At 42.5% G+C, this 26,061-nt stretch overlaps 1 protein-coding gene across 1 annotated transcript; it reads right to left on the reverse strand.

Moving 5' to 3' along the window:
• Positions 1 to 21,784: 21,784 nt before the first annotated feature.
• LOC116319383 (interferon a3-like) lies at positions 21,785 to 25,129 on the reverse strand. The gene is made up of 5 exons (XM_039611482.1): positions 24,406 to 25,129; positions 22,994 to 23,077; positions 22,752 to 22,904; positions 22,489 to 22,566; positions 21,785 to 22,410 (listed from the first exon to the last, which is right to left on the reverse strand). The coding sequence occupies exons 1-5, from the start codon at positions 24,526 to 24,528 to the stop codon at positions 22,240 to 22,242; spliced, it is 609 nt and encodes a 202-aa protein (XP_039467416.1). The 5' UTR covers positions 24,529 to 25,129; the 3' UTR covers positions 21,785 to 22,239.
• Positions 25,130 to 26,061: the final 932 nt, after the last annotated feature.

Below are 26,061 nucleotides of genomic sequence, written 5' to 3' on the forward strand. Positions count from 1 at the left end.
ATCTGTGCTGTTCATTAAAACAACACGAGGCCTCATCAGGACACGCTCCAAGCCGCCTGCTTCGGTGGTCTTTAGTACCCATCAGTGTACACAGTAAGAACTTGCAAACGAGTCACCGTTATTTATTTCAGATCATTGCCTGCACCCAGGGGCTTCTGTGTTTGGCAGAACCTCATTATTTATAACCTAAAAACTATGATGGTGTACTGTATAGCTCTTCTATCCACGCTCCTCTCGTTATATAGAGCTTTAAAATGTCATGTCACATGTGACCTCTGACCTCTTCATCAAGGTTGGATAAGGTCAAACTTTTATAAAATGTTTTTTTTTTTTTTTTTTTTTTTTTTTTTTAATCTTTGAAGCTGGTAGGCCAATTATGGATCTTCGGATCCACATTATGTCAGCAGCTGTTCTCCACCGTGAACTATGTTAAAGACAAACACCGCTCACGCCTGACAGATGACAGCTTACAGTCCTGCGTAAACTGACTTCGTATAGCCCCGATTTGCGGACTCTGTGCGCAGAGGTTCAGGAGCAGAAGTCCCATTGTAAACAAATCACGGCAGACCCGACGATGTTTCCATGAGCATGCTTTTGAGCATCTCTTTATTGAGCACTTTTCACACACGGTTGTTGCTATGCGCATACAGCCGGCTGTAGCTTTGCAGCTCACAGCCCGACACACACCACCAACAACACAACAGCACAGATAGCGCAGACGTAAAGGCAGCGAGGCGTGATTGCGGGTGTCGCTCAGGTGCGTCCGCCTCCCCTGCAGCGGCGCTGCAAACCACGCCCCGCCGCACACATTAACCAGGTAAAATACATATTTAGGCAGAATTTTGCAAATATCTATTTTTCATTTTTCAGCAGCATAGTGCTTTTTTCCAATTATTTTTTAAGAGTCAGGTCAAGGCTCCAACAGCCCAAAGGCGATATAAGGGTGGCGGCTCACAACAGTTTTTGTTTGCTACATGGATCATTTTAGTTCAGCTGGGTGTCTTTCCTTTTGTTATATTTCTTTAAGAGTTCAAAATGTGTTGATTACATAAATATAATTTAATTTTCTCTGTAGCACTTCATGGATTTCATAAGCAGCACACCTTAGTTGTTCACACAAAGCATAAAGATAAAAAACAATATATACAGTGTTATCTTCATTTTAGATGTCAAAAAGTATTTGCGGCTCCCAGTGTTTTCTTTTGCGTGGAAACCGGGTCCAAGTGGCTCTTTGGGTGTAAAAGGTTGCAGACCCCTGGCATACGTGATGACAGGATCTGAGTTTAACACAACCTGGGCCCACTTTAGCGCACTGCCCCTCAGAAGTTGAACAAAGTAAGTGATCTTTGCCCCATCATTGTTATGAAAACGCTGCTGCTCGCGAAAAGTTAGAGAAACCTGAGCCAGAAATCCAGCACATTTGTCAGACTCACCCGAGAATGGTTCTGGCGTGGGTAGGGGTCTGTCAGAAGGCGTAAGGACCCGAGGTGAGCTACCTGACGCTGCGGCAGGTGGTGCCACCTGGGGAGCTGGGCTGGGTGGCTGAGGATTCCCCGGTTGCGCATTTCCTTCCAGCAGTATTAACTGCGCTACCGCCTGGGTTAATGTGGCGATGTCATTCCGTAGCTGCACGAGCATTTGTTCATGACGGGCAAGAATGGCTTCCTGGGCGGCCAGAGCCTGGCCCACGGGGTCCTGTCCTGCTGAGTCCATGCTGGCTAGATCGTTCTGATAAGGATTCTGAAAGGGACTCAGGCGCAGGCCAGGTTTTTCTGTTATGCGAAAGACAGTGCGTTTATTTACAGTGAACACAATCACCAAGTGGCTATATACAATGTGAAGGGAAAAGGGGTCCAGGTCGCCAGGGTCCATGGGGAAACGGGGTTTAGGGAAAAGGTGCTTCACACTCTCTGTACAAAAGCTCCAAGTCCTCCTCCTCTGCCACTCCTCTCGTAATCAGGTTCCAGGAACGATCTACAAACAAGAAGGTCAGGTTAGTGGGATAGTCACAAAAGCTTTAAAGATTCAGGTTTGCAGATGCACAATTTGATTGACGCTGATAGCTCAACGATCCAGCGAAGACTAGCGTAGATCCACCATTTTAAGTAGCACTGCAATCAGCTGGGATCAGCGACCGGTGCGGTGATGAGAGCAGGTGTGTGGGCCAGCAGCGGGAGCCCGCAATGAACATCGCCGCGGCAAAAGAGAGAGCGAGAGGGGGAGAGGGAGGAGGGAGAGAGCAAATAACCAAAACAAACATATTGCCTAATAGAGGGTCGGCCAGCGAGGCACAGGGACCATGACAGAAAGTAATCATGAGACTTGAAGTACATGATGCGATACAAACAGTCAACCAGGCCCTGAACAGAGGGAGACAGAGGACTTAAATACACAGAAGGGTAATGAGGGAAGTGGAAACACCTGGGAAACACAGTTGACACAAATGAACCTGAACGCTACAGGGGAAGCAAAACTAAACACAATGAACATGGAAACACTAGACCCTTCAAAATAAAAGAGGAAACATAATGGGACGTAGACATGACAACACACAGACATGAAAAACATGGCAGACTGGGGAGATACGGAACACATAGAGAGACACGTGGGAACAGACAAAGGAGATGAAAGCACGGACATAACTAAAAGTAAATCACAGAGGACAGGAAAAGAAACCAGGAGACAGAATAAACATAAACTAGACTAAAGCTCAACTAAGACCAGCTAACAATAATAACACTAGAACATTCTCTCAGTATATAATAAGCAATCAAAATGCAAAACAACTCAGAAATGCTGAGTCACACCAGCCCAGCCCCCTGAAAGTGTTGGCATTATTTATGAAATGACGCTGGTATATGGCGATTCTAAATGTCTCATAGTGATGTCACATTTGATGTCTGACCTCATGTTGACATTTAAGATCTGCTTTTTCCTCCAAGTTGCCCCCAAAATGTGTTTTGTTGGGTGGGTGATTCATTTTAAAAGGGGCCAGATGACAAACCTGAGTTGCGTTGTCAGAGTTAAACGTCATCCTGCTTGGCGTCTGCTTCCTCCCATGCAAACGTGTCCGATTTAATGAGCTCTTAATCAACAGAACAAGGTTACAGTGGGGCAAAGCTAGAAGCAAGAAACAGTGAAAACAAACATTGCATCATTATTTAATTTTATTTTTAACGTGTTAATCTTTGAAAAAAAACAAGAAAAGAAAATGAAGTTTGCAGTATATTAACAGTGATTACTGATTTCTAGTTCATTTTAACTGTTCGGTGTGAATAATCCAGTCTGTCTCAGGCGTGAACAAGGGCTCTAAAATCTGGTTGAAGGTCCCACCCATGGTTGCTGGCATAGGCTCCACCCCCTTCTTTAAGGTTTTTCCAAGATGTTTCATCCAGGAAGCTTGTTCAGTTCTAAAACTAAAAGGTGGAAAGTCACAGGTATTTAGAACTGAAGAAGTCTCTGTCTTCAAAAAAACGAAAAAAGTCTAGTTGTGTTCTTTCCAAGCTCCTTAGATTCACGCTGTCATCTTTGCTCACATCTACATTGTAGAGTGTGCTGAACGACTTGGTCCTGTGAATAAATAAACCTTTGGACATATTAACCATGAACATCATTACAGCCATACACAGAGACAGCACACTCATAGAGAAAAGTGGCCATCTTTAGATGCAAACAGGTGAGTCTTCAGATGGATGAAAAAAAAGATGGCTGAAGAAGAAAGTGCATCATGGGAATCCCCCAGCAGCCTACGTCTATTGCAGCATAACTAAGGGAGGATTTAGGGTCACGTGGTCCAGCCCTAACTATATGCTTTAGCAAAAAGGAAAGTTTGAATCGTAACCTTAAAAGTAGAGATAGTGTCTGTCTCAGCTGTAGAACAGTATCAGAAGAAGAAGAAGCTCCATCTTCATGGTTCTGAGTTAAGCTGAAAAAGTGCTCAGCAACCAAGATTAGGAAACTGACCTCTGACCCTGTTTCAGCGGGATGTGGACCCGAGGTAGAGACCTGTGTGTGAAAGGGTCTGATAACTGGTTGTCAGCCTGGGTGTGCTTTGACCTTTAGCTTGATCTTTGGACACAAACCGTTTGGAAGCCTCTGACCTGAAGTCAGCTGAAGGTTTGTGTTTGCATGTCTGGATGTGAGCACTCGTGCCTCAGGTAAGAGCTCAGTATAATAAGAAAACCACAACCTGTCAGCAGATGATTACCTGATCAGACTGTAAACACAGCCATCACGCTGACTCAGCAGCGCTTCATTCATTCATCAGGAATGTTTGTGCTGATGCTTCAGATGTTCACAAACCAAAATAGATACAAGATACATTGTTGCAGAGCCAAGAAACTGCTGTCACTGACTGTGACCTGGAGTCAGTTCATCACACAGGGTTCAGTCCCAGAGAAGGTTCAGTCCCAGCGACGCAGTGAAATCCATAGACTCTCAATTCAGTTTCTTTGCAAACTCCTTTGACTACGATGACCTGGATGACTGAGAACCTTCACAGACATATTTATATAGTGCCAAATCACAACAACTTCAAGGCACCTCAAGGTGCTTTATATTGGACAGTAGACCCTACAATAATACATACAGAGAACAACCCAACAATCATATGACCCCCTATGAGCAAGCACTTTGGTGACAGTGGGAAGGAAAAACTCCCTTTTAACAGGAAGAAACCTCCGGCAGAACCAGGCTCAGGGAGGGGCGGGGCCATCTGCTGCGACCGGTTGGGGTGAGAGAAGGAAGACAGGATAAAGACATGCTGTGGAAGAGAGACAGAGATTAATAACAGATATGATTCGATGCAGAGAGGTCTGTTAACACATAGTGAGTGAAGAAGGTGACTGGAAAGGAAAAACTCAATGCATCATGGGAATCCCCGGCAGCCTACGTCTATTGCAGCATAACTAAGGGAGGATTCAGGGTCACCTGGTCCAGCCCTAACTATATGCTTTAGCAAAAAGGAAAGTTTGAAGCCTAATCTTGAAAGTAGAGATAGTGTCTGTCTCCCGAATCCATCTGGAAGCTGGTTCCACAGAAGAGGGGCCTGAAAACTGAAGGCTCTGCCTCCCATTCTACTTTTAAATACTCTAGGAACAACAAGTAGGCCTGCAGTGTGAGAGCGAAGTGCTCTAATAGGGTGATATGGCACTACAGGGTCATTAAGATAAGATGGGGCCTGATTTATTTAAGACCTTGTATGTGAGGAGCAGGATTTTGAATTTAATTCTGGATTTAACAGGAAGCCAATGAAGGGAAGCCAAAACAGGAGAAATCTGCTCTCTCTTTCTAGTCCCTGTCAGGACTCTTGCTGCAGCATTTTGGATCAGCTGAAGGCTTTTCAGCGAGTTTTTAGGACATCCTGATAATAATGAATTACAGTAGTCCAGCCTGGAAGTGATGAATGCATGAACTAGTTTTTCAGCATCACTCTGAGACAGGATATTTCTAATTTTAGAGATGTTGCGCAAATGGAAGAAAGCAGTCTTACATATTTGTTTAATATGTGCATTGAAGGACATGTCCTGGTCAAAAATGACTCCAAGGTTCCTCACAGCATTACTGGAGGCCAAGGTAATGCCATCCAGAGTAAGAATCTGCTTAGATACCATATTTCTAAGATTTTCAGGGCCGAGTACAATAACCTCAGTTTGATCTGAGTTAAGAAGCAGAAAGTTAGCGGCCATCCAGGTCTTTATGTCTTTAAGGCATTCCTGCAGTTTAACTAATTGGTGTGTCTTACCTGGCTTCATGGATAGATAGAGCTGCGTGTCATCTGCATAGCAGTGAAAATGTATGCTATGTCTTCTGCTGCCTAAGGGAAGCATGTATAAAGTAAACAGAATTGGTCCTAGCACTGAACCCTGTGGAACACCATAATTGACCTTAGTGTGTGAAGAGGACTCTCCATTTACATGTACAAATTGGAGTCTATTAGATAGATATGATACAAACCACTGCAGTGCAGTACCTGTAATACCTACAGCATGTTCTAATCGCTCTAATAGGATATTATGGTCGACAGTATTGAACGCAGCACTGAGGTCTAGCAGGACAAGCACAGAGATGAGTCCACTGTCAGAGGCCATAAGAAGATCATTTGTAACCTTCACTAAAGCTGTTTCTGTGCTGTGATGAGCTCTGAAACCTGACTGAAACTCTTCAAATAAGCCATTCCTCTGCAGATGATCTGTTAGCTGTTTGACAACTACTCTTTCAAGGATGTTTGATATGAAAGGAAGGTTGGAGATTGGCCTATAATTAGCTAAGACAGCTGGGTCTAGAGATGCTTTTTGAGTAAAGGTTTAACTACAGCCAGCTTGAAGGCCTGTGGTACATAGCCGATTATTAGAGATAGGTTGATCATATTTAAGATTGAAGCATTAATTAATGGCAGGACTTCTTTGAGCAGTTTTGTAGGAATGGGGTCTAAAAGACACGTTGATGGTTTGGAGGAATTAATTATTGAAGTTAACTCGGAAAGATCAATTGGAGAAAAAGAGTAAATGAATATCAATCTTACTAAAAGTAGCTGTAGATAATATTACATCTATGGGATGATTATTGGTAATTTTTTTTCTAATGATAAAAATTTTATTTGTGAAAAACTTCATGAAGTCATTACTAGTTAACGTTAAAGGGATGGTTGGCTCAGTAGAGCTCTGACTGTTTGTCAGCCTGGCTGCAGTGCTGAAGAGAAACCTGGGGTTGTTCTTATTTTCTTCAATCAGTGACGAATAGTAAGATGTTCTGGCTTTGCGGAGGGCTTTCTTATAAAGTAGCAAACTATTTCTCCAGGCTAAATGATGATCCTCTAAATTTGTGACACGCCATTTCCTCTCCAGCTTACGAGTTATCTGCTTTAGGCTACGTGTTTGAGAATTATACCACGGAGTCAGGGACTTTGGATTTGAGGCCTTAGTTTTCACAGGAGCTACAGTATCCAGAGAGTCGCACGTAGTGAGGAGGTAAAATTATTAACAAGATAATCGACCTCTGTTGGAGTAGCGTTCAGATAGCTGCTCTGCTCTGTGTTGGTACAGGGCATTGAAGATGATAACAGTGGGTGGATTATATTCTTAAACTTAGTTACAGCACTTTCAGAAAGACATCTACTGTGATAAAGTCTACTCTCCACTGCTGTGTAATCAATTATTGTAAATGTAAATGTTATCAGGAAATGATCAGACAGCAGAGGGTTTTCAGGAAACACTGATAAATGTTCAGTTTCTATGCCATATGTTAAAACAAGATCTAGAGTGTGATTAAAGTGGTGGGTGGGTTCTTTTACATTTTGAGAGAAGCCAATTGAGTCTAATAACAGATTAAATGCAATGTTGAGGCTGTCATTTTTAGCATCTACATGGATGTTAAAATCACCCACAATAATTATTTTATCTGAGCTGAGCACTAAATCAGATAAAAAGTCTGAGAAATCAGACAGAAACTCTGTGTAAGGCCCAGGTGGACGATAGATGATAACAAGTAAGACTGGTTTCTGAGTTTTACAGCTGGGGTGGACGAGGCTAAGCATCAGGCTTTCAAATGAATTAAAAGTCTGTCTTGGTCTTTCGTTAATTAATAGGCTGGTGTGAAAGATTGCTGCCACACCGCCCCCTCGGCCTGTGCTTCGAGGTTTCTGGTAGTTAGAATGACTCGGGGCTGTTGATTAAGAGGGAAGCTTTTAAGGTGTCAGGTAACATCAACTTTTTACTGTGTTTATGTGTGTGCAAACTGATGTGTTTTTCTAGGACAGAATCAATGTACAGTCAAAGATGGAGAAAGATGTGAAGGTGAGGAAGAGGTTAGGACTGCCGAGTCACATTTATTAAGCTGGAAATTTAAATCTTAATGTTCATTTCAAGCTTTTTAAATCAGATATCTGGAGATGAAGAGGGCTGAAATCTGTTTCTGCAGAGCATCAGATCGGCAGCACAGGTCAGCTGATCAGAGCCTCACGTTCATTTAATTCATTTCAAAGTTCTTATTTTACCCTCCCTGCACTGCTACATCTGATATTACAGTCCCCTCTGCTGCCAAACCCCTGGTTTAACAGACTTATAACAATAATAATAATGAAAAGAAGAGAGAGCATTTTTTGATGCTTTATTCAGATGAAATGAAACATTTGAACAATAAAAAAATAAGAAAAAATGAAATCAGAAAAATAAAGAAAAATTTAATTTAAAAAGTACAAAAACAGTCCCTGTCAATAAATACATGAATAAATAAAGGAATAAATAAAATATATGATTATCAGTACTCCTTGGTGGGCGTGGCTAATGATTTTTACAATGGGCGTGGCTCAAGTTGAAGCAGGACCTGTGTATCTGCTGGGTGGACTTTAGGACCCAGATCACATCTCTCCTCAGAGCCTCCCAACCACACGCAGCACTGTCCTGTGAGACACGACAAGATACGCCCACTCAGCTGTCATTGGTCCACACACAGTGACTGACACATGTCATTTATCAAGACGAAGCTTTAATAAAATATTTAATCATTTTATGTCGTTCATTTGATGTTGAATTGATTTAATAAAATATATTTATTAATCGTGACTTTAAATAAAGTTTTATGAATCAGACTGCAGAGATCAGTTTTTACCTGCTGCTCAATGACTGCTGTGACGTTACTGAAGTAGGACGACAGGAGACCTGATGCTTCCACGTCCGAGGGCAGCTGCAGAGACACGGACCAGCATTTAGAACCATCAAATCACAGCAACAGGAGACCGGTTCTACAGGGACAGGTTCTACACAGACCGGTTCTACAGAAACGGGTTCTAAACAGACCAGTTCTACAAGGAGGGGTTCTACACAGACTGGTTCTGCACAGACCGGTTCTACACAGGTCAGTTCTACACAGGCCGGTTCTACAGAGTACATCAGACCTCAAACCAGTTCTACAGAAATGACCGGACAGAGATAACAGAGACCACAATGACTCAGGGGGTACTACTGAGATGATTAGAACTCAGACAGGTTCTACTGAGATGGGCTCTGGTACTCACACAGCGGCCCTCCTCCTGCAGACGGTACTGCAGGTTGAAGAAATCATCGAGTTTCTTCTCGTCCCAGTTGACTCCGCCATCTCCCACTGGTAACTCGTGTTCCTCGTACGTCAGCCACATGCCTTCGAGTGACTTGTAGACGACCCACTGTACTCGGGGACACTGCAGTGGACCAATCAGAAATCAGGTCATATTCAGACATAGAAAACAAAGCTCTGTGACAGCCGAAGGCCACGGTGAAGTTTACCTGAGATCGATTGGCTGCAGTGGTGGGGAGGGTGGAGTCTGGAAAGGAGATATTGGCGTTGACCGGCCGGCAGTGGAGAGGAAATTTTGGCTCCCCCTGCAGAGTCAGACAAACAGGAATCAGTAAATCTTTATGGACAGATGACCGGCTAACAGCAGCTGATGTTAAGCTGTGAGGGTTTCAGTTCCTACCATAGTTTTGAGTAGATGGTGGGCTTCCTTAACCACGTTTCCTGTCAGTGGACAGCACTGCGGCGTTGGCTTGGCAACCAGCATCATCTGGAGACCAAAGAGCGGCAGGAGAATGAGGAGGATGATGTAGGGCGCCATGAGAGCCAAGCAGGTCCTTGTCTGGTCTGAGGTGTGTGCTGTGTGAGCCGGCAGGTAACCTGGAACACAGAGAAAAGCAGATGGGCTGGATGTCAGCACATCAGCCAATGAGAGGACATCTACCTGTGTGACTCACTCACAAACCACTAAGAATCTGTTCGAAAGCACAACCTGGACCCTCTAATGCCAGGTGAGTCACTAGAGGAGTGGTGAAAAGCTCATTAACAGGTATTTATGAAAAAAAAAACAACATCGGTGAGAAGTTAGACATGTCCACATATTTATGGTCATATCTTTGGTTTCAGCTCTGATCGGTAAAACATCCCAAACAGTTTCCCTGACGCTTACTATCCATCTAAATGCCTGAAACAGGATGTGACATCACAGCTCTGACAGAGGCAAAGGTAGCTACAGTCACCAAAGCTGAACTCTGACCTGTGAGCGATCGGCCGGACTGATATCGGGCACTTGTAGCGAACGGTATTTGTAGTGCGCCGAGGTGACGTGTCGCTCGCTCAGATCCTATCAGACATAAAAACGCGACACTCTTTCCAGTCAGCAGGTTTTCCCGCCGCGCCTCAGAGCAGTGGTGGAACTATTCGTCAGAGCTACGAGACCCGATCGGGCACCAACTGTCAGCTGACGTTCTCGTCTCGCATCATGAGTGGAAAATTCACGTTCTGACTCTAATGAAGAAGAAAAGTCCTGAAAGTCAGTGAGTCACTTATCTGAAGCTTTGGCCCTGAAATGAAACTTAAAGCGCCTTCGTTAGCGCGTTACTGCTAATCATCAGGGGCTTTTAATCATCGGCACAGAGGGACCCGAAGCCAAATAGTTCATAATGCAACTTTATTCAACAGTACAGAGCTCGCAGGCGGCCAGGGCATAATGCTAAAAAGTCTTGAAACTTTATTAAAACCCTCAAAACCTCTTTTAAACCTTCTAACAAATTAGGAACGAAATCATCATAAATTTGAGTTTTACTTGGTATTCTTTGAAGGATCAGATTTTTTTGGGAAAAGTCACACTGATGATGTAGAGCTCTGAAAACCCTGTGACACTTTTTGTGATTATATTTGGAACAATATTTACTGAAGCCGTTGTGCCTGTGGTCGAGTGAGCCAGCTTTTGCAGTCCAGCTTTTGACAAATATGAAACCGTTTCATATTTGCTACATTTCTGTTTCACAGGGTTAAAACAGCTGATGGTTTTCCAAACTGCAGACTTCATTCATCAAATTACAAATACAGCTGTCACAGACATAAACAATCAAAGATTTTAGGAAACAGTAACTGAAAGTTCAACAGCTGACTGAGCAATAGAAAATCAATAATGGCATCAGGTTTCAAGCTGTCTTCTAATAAAATGTGTTTAATCCAGAAGTATGAGGATTAATCTGAGGATTTAAATAAAGCCCACATCTGATCTAAAACTGCTTCAGTGCTTTGATCTCTGAGGAGAGACACTCACCGTTGGCGAGGGTGCTGCAGGGTTGGAGGTGTCGGAGGTCTGCGCTGATCTGGTTCTTCCTCTGGTGGTTGTTGTGGTTCTGATGAGAGTTTGTGTCATGTTGTGGTTTAAATAAAGCTTCATCCTGGAAAGCAGTAAATGAAACTCTGATGCATTCAACAAAAATTAAAAATTTCTAAGAACTTCTGGAAATTTCCCAACCTCAGGCCCCACTGCCTCCTGGCCACCCCCTCAGGGTGCAAGCGTTCGCTTTGCAACTGCTGACTCAACATGGTAAGAAATCCAGCAACAGCAGAGATACACAAAACATATGGAAACATTGACGGTCAAAAGTTTATGGACAGCTGACGTCAGCTACATGTGTCGTTGGTTGGAGTGCCCAGATACTTTAATAAAAAGAATTTAGTGAAGCGCTCCATGTCTCAAATACAAGGGTACTTTCAAAAGTAATCACATTACTGCAGTAACACTTCAGTGTGCAGTGTCAAAGCAAAAAAGTTTTAAATGGGCAGAAGAATCAAAAGCTCTGATGTGATGTTAGCTCCACACGATCATTACTGTTCACTAAAACTAAAACTTGATGTTAACATTTTTTATTAGGCAAAAACAACATTTAAAGTTTTAAAAACAAAGAAACTCAATTAATCGATTTTGTAAACTTGGAAAACTATATAAATAAAATCTATATGAAGGAAAAAGATTAGCAAACTGTTCGATTTTTTGGATACTCACAAACTGTAAATATGTCAGCTGCTTCATTAGTTTATTTGATTTTGAAATAAACTGTGACAGCAGTGTGCAACTAGTTAAAGTGCAACAATAATCTTGTTCAACAATAAAGTCTTATAAAAACTAGAACTACTTAAGTTGAAACTTAAATGAAAGAGTAAAAAATAAACAAAACTACAGAATTAAATACAGTTTTAAAATAATGATGTAAATGAACAAGGTAACAAAAATGATTTAAAAGTCAAATATAAAAGTGAGTAATCTGTAACAAGTCATCAAAGCAGATACATATTAGACAAACACATTGGCCACTAAGACCTTTGTAATTACTTACTGTTCATTTTCTCTTAAATGTTGTTTTTGATGGTAAAAATACTTTTTTAAAAAACTAACCAAGTATTGAGAAGCAGCTCATCCTCCATCAAAATCCTCAGTTTGGTTTGAAAGGTGAGCTATCGAACCCACCAGGAAAAATCTGTAGTTAATTTACTGTTTCACAGTCAACCAGCTGTCTTGATGCATGCTCAATCATCCAGGTAAGTAAATTTCCAAAAGTTGATTCTGTTCATCTGGACGTAGCATTTTGTGGGAGAAACGTTTCGTCACTCATCCAAGTGACTTCTTCAGTCTCTGCTGACTGCAGGTTTATCCAATCTTATAAACAGTATATTTGCATAATGACTGAACTGTTTATAAGATTGGATAAACCTGCAGTCAGCAGAGACTGAAGAAGTCACTTGGATGAGTGACGAAACGTTTCTCCCACAAAACGCTACGTCCAGATGAACAGAATCAACTTTTGGAGAGGTCAACCAGCTGGTGTTAGGAATATTCTGACAGTTTAACTTTAGGAAGTTTATCCTGCAGTTTTTCTCCTCGCTTTTCTGTCCTTAAACACAAAAGTATGTGGACATCTGAGTTTTGCTGCTGTATAAATGATTATTTGAAAGTCAAAAGTAAGGAGACAAAATCCAGATCACAGGTTGGATGAACGATGGATCGATGGTTGTTTTATTTTGGTGGTTTTACTTTGCATTTGTTGTGCTGGATGCTTATTTGCTGAATTTGAAGTTGGAGACGCAGTTCAGAGATGTGCTGTTTGAAGTGATTGTGATGATCCATGTTTCTCATTCAGAAAATAAAGGATTAATATTCAGTTTGTTGTTTTTCATGAAACAAACAAACAAACACTTGGATTGCCTGCTGCTTGTTCCCTTTGAGTCACATGGAAACAATGATGTCTCTTGTAGTTTCTCAGTAAGCGTTCATGGACAGAACTGTCCTCATCCTTGTGTTTGCTTCTATGAATCAAAGTAAAACCTGTGAGTTTCGTCACAGGAAGTGGTTTAATACTTCAGTTTAAGTTTACAGAGAAGAAGAGAGAGCAGCAGAGTGGCAGGAAGTGCAGCTTCAGTCACATTTTGACAGAAAAGAAAGAAGGAAGGAAGCGTGGAGCTCCTCTGTGGAGAAATGAGTCCTCGGCGAGTGTTTCGTTTTCCACTTCAGCTTCGACGAGTCGCTCAGTGTCACCAAGCGCGGGGCGAGTGACGCTGAAACTGAAGCGAGCTGCAGAGTCAGAGCGACACTGAGCCGCGGCCGAGGCAACTTTTACCCTGAAATACTCAAATGACTGATTCTGCTTCCAGCGGCAGGAAGTTTGTGCTTCATCGGAAAGCTCCCATCATACGTTACCGATGATCAGCAGCGTGTTTAAACATGAAACACGATGTGCTGTTTCTGATAGAATAGAATAGAATAGAATAGAATAGAATAGAATAGAATAGTAATGTCTTTAATGAGTTGTGGGTCCTCCACACCAACTGTGCAGGGATAAAACATAAACGTGGACAGATGATGCACACATGTCTGAGTCCTCGGTCTTCTCTGCACCTAAAGATGATCTACTGACAGTAGAATCAATTTTTACCTGTTTGATTCAAACGGGTTCACTTCAGAGGTCAGACACGCAGATGCCTGACGAATTATTAAAGTGATTAAAAATGAACCGTTAAGACTGGAAAAACTGACCTGATACACTCAGGTCACCATCCCTGACCCCTGACCCCTGACCCCTGAGGGTGACCCCACTGCTCTGATGCCAAACTAACTGCAGCTGCCTTTGAGCGGCTCATCTGCAAGTTGTTCTCAGACTAACACGAGCTTTGTGCGACGTTAATTTGTTCCTCATTAAATATGATTTCTGCTCACCTGGACGGTCCCCGGGGGCTTCAGACTCAGGGTGGATTTGATAAAATGTTCCCTCCCATGTGTGAGCAATAATTAAAGACTTTTTAAGGCCACTCGTTGAACCACAGCAGCACAAAAACACAATAAAAAATAACGCGACATTTGGATCCTTCTGCCTGAAATGAACACGAGCATGTGAAATGTTAGCATCGTAGATACAGTTATACCAAAGATGCATTTTTAGAAAAATGCTCAGTCTCTGAGGAAATGTTTGAATGTGAAAATCTACAAAAACATTTTACGATAAAAGCCTGAAGGTTTCAACTGTCATTCTTACCATCACAGTGAATCCTGATCTGAAACTTGGGCGGATACATGAGAAAGTAATCTGAGTACTGGCTGGTTACACATGATACAGGACAGCTGGAAAAAAATTCCAGCTGTCCTGTATCATCTCATATCTGACCACAGATGAATAAAAAACAACACTCTAATTGTACATGGGTATATTTCACTATAATGTACATACAAGTATGTGGAATACTTTTATAGTCACAAAAATAAAAATACTATTTTATTTAACCTTTGCTCGGAACTGATGAAATCTGAAAAGCTGAACACAAATACAAGAACATTATTAGATAAGCTAACATGAATAGAATCAAAACTCTGGAGTTTCTAGATAGCACTCTAATTAAAACAACAAAAAATAACAGCACTGGTGCCACTGCTGTCAGTAAGAACCAGAAACTGTCACAGCTGCAGCGGCAGGCATGTGAAACGTTGAATAAAGGACCCACGTGCAGTCACTGATTTACTGCAAGTCGACTTTATTTACAAGTGGTGATAAGCAAAGGTAACACAAATGGACCAGTGACAGGAGAACACACACTATATAAGCACAGAGGGAAACGAGGAAACTGCACACAGGAGGGAGACAAGGCTGGACCTAAATACAACGAGACAGGGAGGAAGCAAAACTGAATACACTGACATAAGACACGGACCTTCAAAGTAAAACAGGAAACACATTGACTAAACTCAAGATACGTAAACTTAACACAGAACACAGGGAAGGCAAGGCAAGGCAAGTTTATTTATATAGCACAATTCAACAGCAAGGTGATTCAAAGTGCTTTACAGAGACATTAAAAAACAAAAACAAATAAAAGGCATGATTTAAAATGGAAAAAAGAGAAAGGAACAGTAGATAAAGTCAGTAGTTAAAATGTAAGTTTTGAAATTTAAGCTTAAAAGTGAAACAGTGTGGATTTGGTGCTTTATTCAAATGCAGCTGAGAACAGGTGAGTCTTCAACCTGGATTTAAATAAACTGAGTGTTTCAGCTGATCTGAGGCTTTCTGGGAGTTTGTTCCAGATATATGGAGCATAAAAGTTGAATGCAGCTTCTCCATGTCTGGTTCTGACTCTGGGAACTGATAAAAAACAGGATCCGGATGACCTGAGGGATCTGGAAGATTCATACTGGGTCAGGAGGTCACTGATGTATTTTGGTCCTAAACCATTCAGAGCTTTATAGACCAGCACCAGGACTTTAAAATGTATCCTCTGACGGACAGGCAGCCAGTGTAAAGACCTCAGAGCTGGACTGATGTGGTCCACTTTTTTGGTCTTAGTGAGGACTCGAGCAGCAGAGTTCTGAATGAGCTGTAGTTGTCTGACTGATTTTTTAGTTAGACCTGTAAAGATGCTGTTACAGTAATCAAGCCTACTAAAGATGAATGCATGGACTAGTTTTTCCAGGTCCTGTTGAGACATCAGATCTTTTATCCTTGAAATATTCTTGAGGTGATAGTAAGCTGATTTTGTTATTGTCTTAATGTGTTTTTCTAAGTTTAGGTCTGCATCCATCACTACACCCAAATTTCTCGCCTGGTTGGTGGCTTTTAGGTGTATAGATTGAAGTTCTCTGGTGACCTGTAATCGTTTTTCTTTGGCTCCAAAGACTATTATTTCAGTTTTGTTTTTGTTTAGCTGGAGAAAATTGTGGCACAACCAGTCATTAATTTCCTCAATGCATTTACCAAGAGCCTGTACAGGGCCTCGGTCTCCTGGTGACATTGTGATATATATTTGTGTGTCATCTGCATAGCTGTGATAGTTTATTTCGTTGTTCTTTATAATCTGTGCCAGTGGGAGCATGTAAATCTTAAACAGAAAGGGTCCCAAGATGGAACCTTGGGGAACTCCACATGTGATACTTGTCTGCTCAGATGTGAAGTTACCTATTGATACAAAGTATTTCCTGTTTTCTAAGTATGTTTTGGACCAGTTCCTGAAAGACCTGCCCAGTTCTCCAGTCGTTTGAGTAATATGTTGTGGTCAACTGTATCAAATGCTGCACTGAGATCCATTAAAACTAAGACTGACATTTTTCCACTGTCTGTATTCAGACATATGTCATTAAACACTTTGGTCAGAGCGGTTTCAGTGCTGTGGTTCTGTCTAAAACCTGACTGGAAGGCATCATAGCAGTTATTCTGTGTTAAGAAGTAATTGAGCTGTTGAGAAACTGCTTTTTCAATGATCTTACTTAAAAATGGGAGATTTAAGAACGGCCTGTAGTTGTTCATTTGTGTCTTGTCAAGATTGTCCTTTTTCAGTAGAGGTTTAATTACAGCAGCTTTTAGTGATTCTGGAAACACACCTGATATTAAAGAAAAGTTGACGATCTGTAACAGGTCTGACTCCAAAGTCTTTGAGACCTTTTGAAAAAACTTGTTGGCAGGACATCTAAACAGCAAGAGGAGGAGTTCAGTTGACCTAAGATGTCCTTCAGGTCTTTGCTGTTAATAGGGTGAAACTGTTTGATGGTGTTTAAACAGTTTTTCAGTGGACACAGTACATATCCTGGATCTGCTGTTGATGTACCAATTGCTTGTCTAATCTTTTGGATTTTGTCTGTGAAGAATTTGGCAAAGTCATTGCAGGCCATGGTCGAATGAAGTTCAGCTGCCACTGACACAGGAGGGTTTGTTAGCCTGTCAACTGTAGCAAATAAGACCCGAGCGTTATGACTGTTTTTGGTGATGATGTCAGAGAAGTAGGACCTCCTTGCACTCCTCAGTTGTAAATTATAATTGTGAAGTTTCTCTTTATAGATGTCATAATGAACCTGGAGGTTTGTTTTTCTCCATCTGCGCTCAGCTTTCCTACACTCTCTTGTTTCATTTTTCACCAGTGTGGAGTTTCTCCATGTAGACTTTTTCCTTCCAGAGATAACCTTCACCTTAATGGGAGCAATAGTGTCCATAACATTTAACATTTTAGCATTGAAGCTATTGATGAGCTCATTGACTGAACCTCTGGACAGGCCAGGTGTTAATGGGAAGACCTGGTTAAAGATCTCACTACTGTTTTCAGTTATACACCGTTTTGTGATCACTGCTAAAGATCTTTTAGAGTGCAGCTCTCTGTGTTTTGACCAGGCCACATGTCTCCTTCTGTCACCTAATAGTACAGAAATTTAAAAAACTTCTAGTAAACAGGGTCCCAGCTTCTCCTGGGAAAACTCATACATCAGACTGTGGAGACAGAGCATGAAGGTGGTAAGGAGGGACTAAAGGGGGTGGGGCTGGGCAATGTAACTTCGATTGCTCGGTTGGGGGCGTGGCTCGATGGCGAACCTTTGGCCGCTCTGGTGGGGGGTTTATGGGGGACAAAAAGGGACTGGGCTGGGGGGTAAATCTGAGCCTAGCATTAACCTGCTCCATCATCTCCTCAGTGAATTTCAGGTGTGGGGAGGAGGGAGAAAGGGAGGGGGAGGAGGGTGATGACCTGTCAGGGGTTTGGAGAACTGGGGAAGGTCATGGTCCCTGGTCCTGGTTGTTGGTGTTGTTGAGAGAGTTGGAGGCAAATAGGGACCCCTCTTCTTGCCTCTGATGTCTCTCCTTTCTGAGGCTCTTCCCGGGTGGGGGCAGATGAAGCTCCTCAAGGTTTCTGCTGGGCTTTGTCTGTTTTTGCTGTACTGTTTGTTCCTCTTTGTGAGATAACTCCTCATTGATCTCAGCCTTGGTGCCAAGCACAGATGGATGACGTATGAAATAAAACTAGTTGGAGCTGAAAAGTTTCACCCCTGACTTGTTAAAATTAAATCCATTTGCTTTAAACAGATGCCCGCGTTCCCAAAAAATATTAAAATTGTTGATAAAATGCACTGAGTGGTCAGTACATGCTGATATAAGCCATTTATTCAGTGGATTGTCTTTAGTTTAGACCTGCGAAAGACAATGAATGGATTTTGTGTATGACCTTTTGCCCTTTTCAGAGATTGTTTTGTATGTCTTGCATAATTTTATACCACATTGTTGAGGTTTATTGTTTTCTTGTGTATAGACATCTGTCTTTTTAACCTTTGGTGCCCTCTAGGGGTTCAAAGAGTCAGGTATTGGCTGCTGTTTAGCCCTGCCTATCAAACCCTGATGAAGACTTGGAGGGTGTTGATCTGTTGCTGAACTGTTCCATGACTAAACTTGTTGGATGATCTTAAACAGACGGGGAAACTGAGCCTGTTGGCCTGACTGATGAGCAGCTGCTGGTTCAGCCTTTAGAGCCAGGCAGTGTTTTCTGATGGGCTGTGTGAGTGTGTACACAGACTCCATGTTAAACTATCTCAGCAGGATCGTCACTGCTTGTGGGATACCCACCAAAATTCACCATATTACCAGCCGACAAGGGGAGGTCCGCTGTTGTCCTGAACTCAACTGTATGTAGGACTTCCAAAGATCCACAAAGGAGTCCCACTCAGACCCACTGTTAGCAGTATAAACTCAGCCACACCCCCCATCACATCAAAAACTCCACCGACTGCACCAACAAGCTCCAGAAACTTACCCTGGATCCAGATGAACCATAGTGTCCTTTGATGTGGTCTCCCTCTTCACTTGCACACGGTTAGACCTCTGCCTTACCTCCACATGTTTTAAATACAACAAGGGTTTCTACAGACACAAACATGCATGTCCATGGGCTCCCCGGTGTCTCCTATTGTAGCCAACCTTTACATGGAGGAAGTGGAAAGAAAGGCTCTGGGCTCCAGGACAGCACCAAGCTACTGGTACAGATGTGCTGATAACACCTGGGTCAAAATCAAAACCCAACAAGTAGAATCCTTCACTGCTCACATCAACTCTGTGGATGGGAACATAAAGTTCACCAGAAAGACACAAAGATAACTGTTTGCTGTTTCTGGACTGTGCTGTGCACACTGAGGAGATTGGAAACCTGAACATTAAGTTTACTGGTTTATGTTCCTTCTATGCCAAAAGGGAAAGAAAAAGGAACACACACATGTAAAGAAAGCTCTTCATACATGTGGGAACAGGACCATCATCAAATCAGCGTAGACACACAAGAAAGAAGGTCAGACATCAACCAGGGCTAAATAAGAGGAGCACAGGCGTGGTGTGTCCTCGACACCTGAATGTGTGTGTGAAGGAAACGTGATGATGATTCCATCCCATCAAAGTAGATGCGATGCAGCGGTGATCCTGCAGTGTCCTGTCAGTATAAATGAGGTGTAATGATGACAAACACAGTCATTAATGCATGAGCACTAACAAAACTTTTCACGTGTAATGTCTGTGGTTGCTGTGAAGTGTCCACGGAGCATCCACAGAGTGTCCTCGGAGGACAGCTGGAGGACTAAAAGTGGGACTCTATCATTCATTTATTTATTTACTTTATTTTGTTGTTATTTCTTTCTATTACATTGTTATGGCCCTGGGCCAGCTGTGTATTTTTGTTGTGCTGTGTCTTTAAGACTCTACAGGTCCTTCCTGATTGGGGAGCTGATGGCGGCTGATTGGTCCCCTCTTCAGGTGGCTGTTTTTAAAAATACCCCTGCCCAGCAGTTGAGCGGCAGCGACTGACAGCAGCAGACCTGACCCTGGCTTCCAAACCTTGTGCTATTCGTGTGTGGTTCCTCAGATTTACTGAGCTTTGCAGGTAGTGTGTAGATTAGTCTTCACTTGTAAAAAGTACATTGTAAATAGACACTGACACAGACGGGGTGTGCTGCCTTATTATTTTCCTGTTCTGTTTTCTCCTGTTTATTTCAGTTAGGGAGTTAGGTGTGTCTTTTGTTTGGTTTTTGTGTTCACATAGGGTTTTAGACAGCACCTCCTCTCCTGACTTAGCTTGTTTTTGTTTGGTATTTTGGCCTTTGTTCACCCCGGAGCTTTGTTTTCAGTGTAGACAAATAAACCACTGTTCACTTAAGAAATTGGTTTTTCTGTGTATGGTTTTGGGGACCAGGGCGGGGTCACTTCCTTTTTAACCCTTATGCTACGTTCCTGTACCCCTAGACTGGGGCGTAACATACATGTATATGCACATCCATAAAGACCTCAAAGAGTCAGGGTTAGATGTCCACACTGACGCTGTCTGCTCAAATGATCTTATTCTGGAGTTTTAATTTTTAGATCCAGTTGATTTGAATAACTGCATCATTAAGGACTTTACTTTTGCAGTACACATGCTCATAGTTGCAAATGAGTATTTGTCCACATCCCTTCACTGATGTTCACCGATCATCAGTAGTGATGATCGGTGTGAGCCAGCAGGGGGTGTCAGGTACTCAGTCACAGCTCAGAGTAACAGAGGTAGCTCAGAGGAGTATTCAGTGGTTGTATGGAGTAAAAGTACTAACAGATTACTCCTTCACAAGGTGGTATAGTTCTAATGTTTCTGCTCAATGAAAGGTTCCTAATAACCTCTCATATGTGCCCAAATGTGACTGCACCCATGACCACAGCAGGTAAATCCTCTCTGCAACACTCAGACTCAAACACAAGCAGTACAGTGTTTAGCAAAGAGCACATGTGCTCAGGCATCTTCTTGTAAGCAAGTGAAATCATCTCTGAAACGTGGGTTTGTCTGACCAACCAGCCTTATTCATAAAACCAATCACAGCAGGAAATCATTCCTGCCTGTGGATATCTCTGTACAACGCCTTTATCCAAAGCACAGAGGAATGGTGCAATAGCTGCAAAAATTGTAATCGCAATAGCTATAATTAGCTAAGACGGTTGGGTCAAGAGATGGCTTTTTAAGTCATGGTGTAACTTGAAGGCCTGTGGTGTGTAGTTCATTAGTAGAGAATGGTAGGGCCGCTTAAAGATTGAAGTATTAAGTGCTATGCCAGACTCCAGCAGCTGATGCAGAGCATGCTGATCTGCTGAAACACTTCAAGAAAAGCTTTTAGAATGAGGACAGCTCGAGCTGACCGCATACTGGCTCTCAGCATGTGTGTACTCGTATTTTTAGCAGTATTTTAGGAGGCTGACAGTTCACTGGAAATATAGCTGTTGGCTTTAAATATAGTTTGTGGTTTTATTGTTTTTATTGTAAATACATTAGCCTCTTTGGCTGGTCAGAGCTTTCTCAGAACACATGGACTTCTCCTGCTCTTTGTAAAGACCGACTGATTTTAAAACTAGGCAAGGCTGAAGTCTCTTTGCTGCAGTCAGTCTGAAGTAAATACAGATGTTAAATACAAAGTTCATAAAGTTTAGTTTGCATACAAAAAACAAAAGCACCTTACCTCTTCTGTTCATCTGGACGTTTTCATTGGGAGACTTCTTCAGTCTCAGCTGACTGCAGGTTTCACCAACATTATAAACAGGACATTTACACAATGACTGACACTAGCACCACTGAATGAACAATGAGGAACAGTGAGGTCAGTTCCTTGATCTTTAACATGCAAATTGTCATGACCATCAATGGTCATGAGTTGGGGCTTATCTTGTGAGGAACATCATAAAGAAACAGAAACACATCGTCCGCATAGAAATGGATCTCATTAAGAGTAAAGATCATTGTTTTATTGTTCGTGAATGCTTCTTTGCATTCTCCATCCCATCAGAGAGCAGCCCTCCATGAGCATGCTACTGATGGAGGTCTCTTCCTGTTAAAAAGGAGTTCTTCCTCCCTACAATCACTGAATGCAGCTCAGTTTAAATGAGATGGAATTTATTTCAATAACTTTAATAATTCAATAATTTTAAAAAAGTAAAACATGAAATGTTAATACAAAAAAATAAATATATAAGACCAATCTAAAGTAAAAATTCAGAGTGACAGAGTGACTAAAGACAAAGTTTCTGTACTTAAACCACTGAGTTACTCCGAAGTAACAAATAAACAAACAAACAGTGTTTGAACAAATATGTAGAAAAATAAATAAATATTCCAAATAAATACATAAATAAATACATACATAAATAAATAGAGATAGGAACATCAGAAACAGTCTTCAGATATTGTGTCAGCGTCACGTTGCTGTTGCGTTGCTGCAGAGCGCCTCCTGCTGGCAGAAGCTGGAACTCTGATGGAGGCAACGAGCAGCTCCAGCTGATCCAGGCGCAGTTTGGTTTCCTTCCTGAGCAGCTGCCACGACGCAGTACTGCAGCCCTGTACACACAGTACTACAGTTAGTACCACAGTCACAGCACACAGTAATATACTGAGTACTACAGTACTTGTACTTACAGAGCAAGACAGAGTACTGTTGGCCAGAGTCCTGTAGTAGCTCCTCAGTCTGCTGTTGGCTGGACTGTTGGTCGAAACCTGGAGACAAAAACAGTTCAGACTGAGGCTCTGAAAGGAGGTGAAGCACTGATGTGGGAGGAGGTGAAAGGAGGTGAAGCACTGGTGAAGAGGAGGCTCTGGGAAGAGGTGAAGGAGAGTGGGTGTGGGTGTATGTTTGCTCCTGTGAGTAGGCTGAAAGCAGTAAAGTGGGCGTGTCCACTCACACACGCGCTCAGTTCCGTGATCTGTCTGTGGATGACCGTCAGGAAGCCCTCCGTCTTGTCGGCGCCCCAGGGAGCGGCTGACAGGTTGTCATGGCGATACAGACAGAAAATAAGCTGCAGACTGTCTCTGATGAAAACCAGCTTTGACTCCACCTGGAGAGAGAGTGAGAGAGAGACAGGTGAGCTGCAGGCGTCTGATTGGCAGAGTGATTTGATGTCATCGATGTAAACATGTGACCTACTTCAGAGTTTCTCATTTGCTTGTAGAGATGTTTTGGGAATCGAACCGGATGACCTGAAGGGTGCTGTTCAGTCAGCTGATCGCCCTGAAACAGAGAGAGACGGCGCTTCGTTTCACCACATCGCTCTGAGCTGTCTGACCATGACGTGTTTTTAACATCCCCACATTCATGGGCTGCATCCTCCTGAGGCCGCATTTGTAGACCGATTACGTCATAGCGACGCGATGAAGGCTGTCCCAATTCATAGACTCCTCCAAATGCAGCCGACAAATGCGTCCTCCTTTTCCCCACATTTGAAGGATGGGTCGGGTGTGTCCTTCGTGGCCCACCATATCCCAGAATTCATAGCGCGGCCCAGCCAAACTCCACTTTCCAACAATGGCGGCAGCTGCTTGGTTTTAATATTACTCTTATTAATCTTTCTGGGTCACAAAATAAACTTTTAACATATTTTCATGTGACAGTGTAGCTGTGTAAACTTCAAATATCTGCTCAGTTTATGAAGACATCACATATTTGAAAAGTGCTCCAACGTTTTCAGAGATCTCTGTTACCCACCAGCTCGATAGCTGACCGGAGCGAGAACAGCGGACTCCCGGCACATCGTTTTCAACCCCCGCGGTCTTTGGCTACTCAGGTTAAACATGATATATAAGTCACTGAGATAACTTGTAAATGTTATTGTTTGGCTTCTTTCAGTGTTTTATTTGTTCCTGAGTAAATCGGTTTGGCTGAGATTAAAGTTATAGTTTTCACACAGTTGAATAAACGTCAAACAGAGAACAGATTAAACAGAAGTGTGAGATGGTCGAGAGTTTACGCCAGTGTCCTGTTATATTTTAGATCGCAAGGAGCAGACGGCTGAGTTTATTGAACTCCACCGAGACAGCAGTGACGCAAATCTGAAGGCTAAACCGTCCAATTTCGCAGCAGCTCACTTCTGGCCTACCCGGCCTTTGGAGGACCCGGCCCACGTAGACCGCGAAGGCCGGGTCCTCGGGAGGATGCAGCCTATGAATTTGGACACCCTTTCAGTCTACACACTAAACATGTGACCTATGCTGTTTACAAATGTCCTACAGGCTCTGAGTACATCGTTTTAGCTGTCAGTAAACCTTGTGTTGGATATTCATCATGTCTGCAGACGAATGTCTTATTTGAAGAGTTTCAGTCAGGTTTCAGAGCTCATCACAGCACAGAAACAGCTTTAGTGAAGGTTACAAATGATCTTCTTATGGCAGGAATCTCTTTATCTCTTTAACTTAATGACGTCCTGGGATAATTTCTCCAAATGTCTTCAAGGATCCTGAAAACTTTTAAAGGACCCTGGAACTGTCTCTTTGTAACTATCTAAGGAGTCCTGGAATGTTTTAAAGACCAGTTTAAGGACCTGGAGTCAGTGCTGTACTCACCATGAGAGTGAGGAGGTCCCGGGCTTCTTTGCTCGGTTGTTTGTAGTGTGTGAGCCAATCACAGCAGAGGGCAGAGGTCAGGGCGCCGCAGAGGACGAAGAGAAGGCCGGTCCAGGTGACCATGACGAAAACGATGAAGATGCTGTGCGAGAGTGTGTGTCCATGCTGGCAGCAGAGTTCAGGCTTTTATTTTACAAACAGGAAACGGAAATATTGAAAAGAAAGTCCGTCTTTCATTTTCCTTCTTGGGCAAAAGTACCTTCAGACCGGTGAGTGAGGCTGGGCGCCGATTGGTGGATCTTGCAGGTGCTGAAGGTGTGCTCAGATTATTAAAGACTGGTTAGTTTTCAGCGTTTGGACGAGAGGACGACATCAGACTCGTGTATAAACGTGTTCCTGTCACTCACATTTCACTTTATTTTACTTCCAGTGAAATAATGACAGCACACCTGAAATCAGCAGATCTGATGAGAGAGAAGAACCTGACCTTAGACCGACTCTCCTTCATATCATTATCATTATTATTATTGTTATTATTGTTATTAAAACCAACCAGAAGTGCTCTGATTGGTTAAGAAACTCAAAACAGAAACTGTAAAACATCTCTGTGCAGCGATGATGTCATTGCTTTCTCTTCCCGCTCTCACTTTCATTTTCACGTTCATGTTCTGAAAGCTGCGAGGCTGTAAACACTGAAGGAGTCCTGGAAAGTTTTGAACACGCTGTGGAGCCTCTGTGCTGAAAACACAAGTGCAGGAATTTAAACTAGACCTGTAAAATGTCAGAAACACGTCTGTCATTCTTGTCACAGTGTAGAAGCTGCAGTCAGACCAGAATACCAGGGCTGCGATAAAGCCCATTAGGCTGGATATAGAGTGGTGTACAATATACACAGAATAACAAGAGTTTGGTTGTCCTCCCTATGAAACTTGTGAAAATGACGAGGACTATCTCATTAGGCTGGCTCTTATTTCTCATTTATTCTGGATAACAGTACTCACACATGCTGTGGGTGATTTTAACGCTGATCCTTCCGACTTCTTATCCTGTCTACCAAAGTGTTACTGCTCAAAGACAGCTGCCGAATAAGTGAAGCTTGTTATACTTCATCATGGCTGGATCATTGCATCAGTACAGCTGATTGACATGCAGGATTAGAAAACATGACTGTAAGTCTGGGGTAGCAGTGTCAGACCATATACCTGTGGGTTTTACTGTAAATATGGAACAACTTCCAGCAACAACTGCTAATAATCATGTCACTAATAACACACTGCTGCCAGTGTAAGATTAGAGCATTTAGTGAAGATGACTTCTTGGTTTTTATAATAATAAAATAAATAACTAAACAACATTTATTTGCCTAAAGAATCGATTTTGAGCAGGATGTCCAACGTCAGCATCTTCAGCCTTAACATAAACTTTGTTCCTTGTATGATGATACAGTGACTGCTCTGCATGAAGGCGGTAAACCGTTTGTTGTCCAATGTAAGCACTGGGGTGGCCTAGCTCAGGTGGTATAGCATGTTGCCTACCAATCAGGAGGTTGGTGGTTTGATCCCCATCTGTTACTCTGCTCCGATGGATCCATGGGAAAATGCAGATTTTTGGAAAGCGGTAACAACTAAAAAACCACCTCTACTGTATACGGCTGAA

Source organism: Oreochromis aureus, linkage group 4, assembly GCF_013358895.1.
Source record: "Oreochromis aureus strain Israel breed Guangdong linkage group 4, ZZ_aureus, whole genome shotgun sequence".
Classification (NCBI taxonomy): Eukaryota; Metazoa; Chordata; class Actinopteri; order Cichliformes; family Cichlidae; genus Oreochromis; species Oreochromis aureus.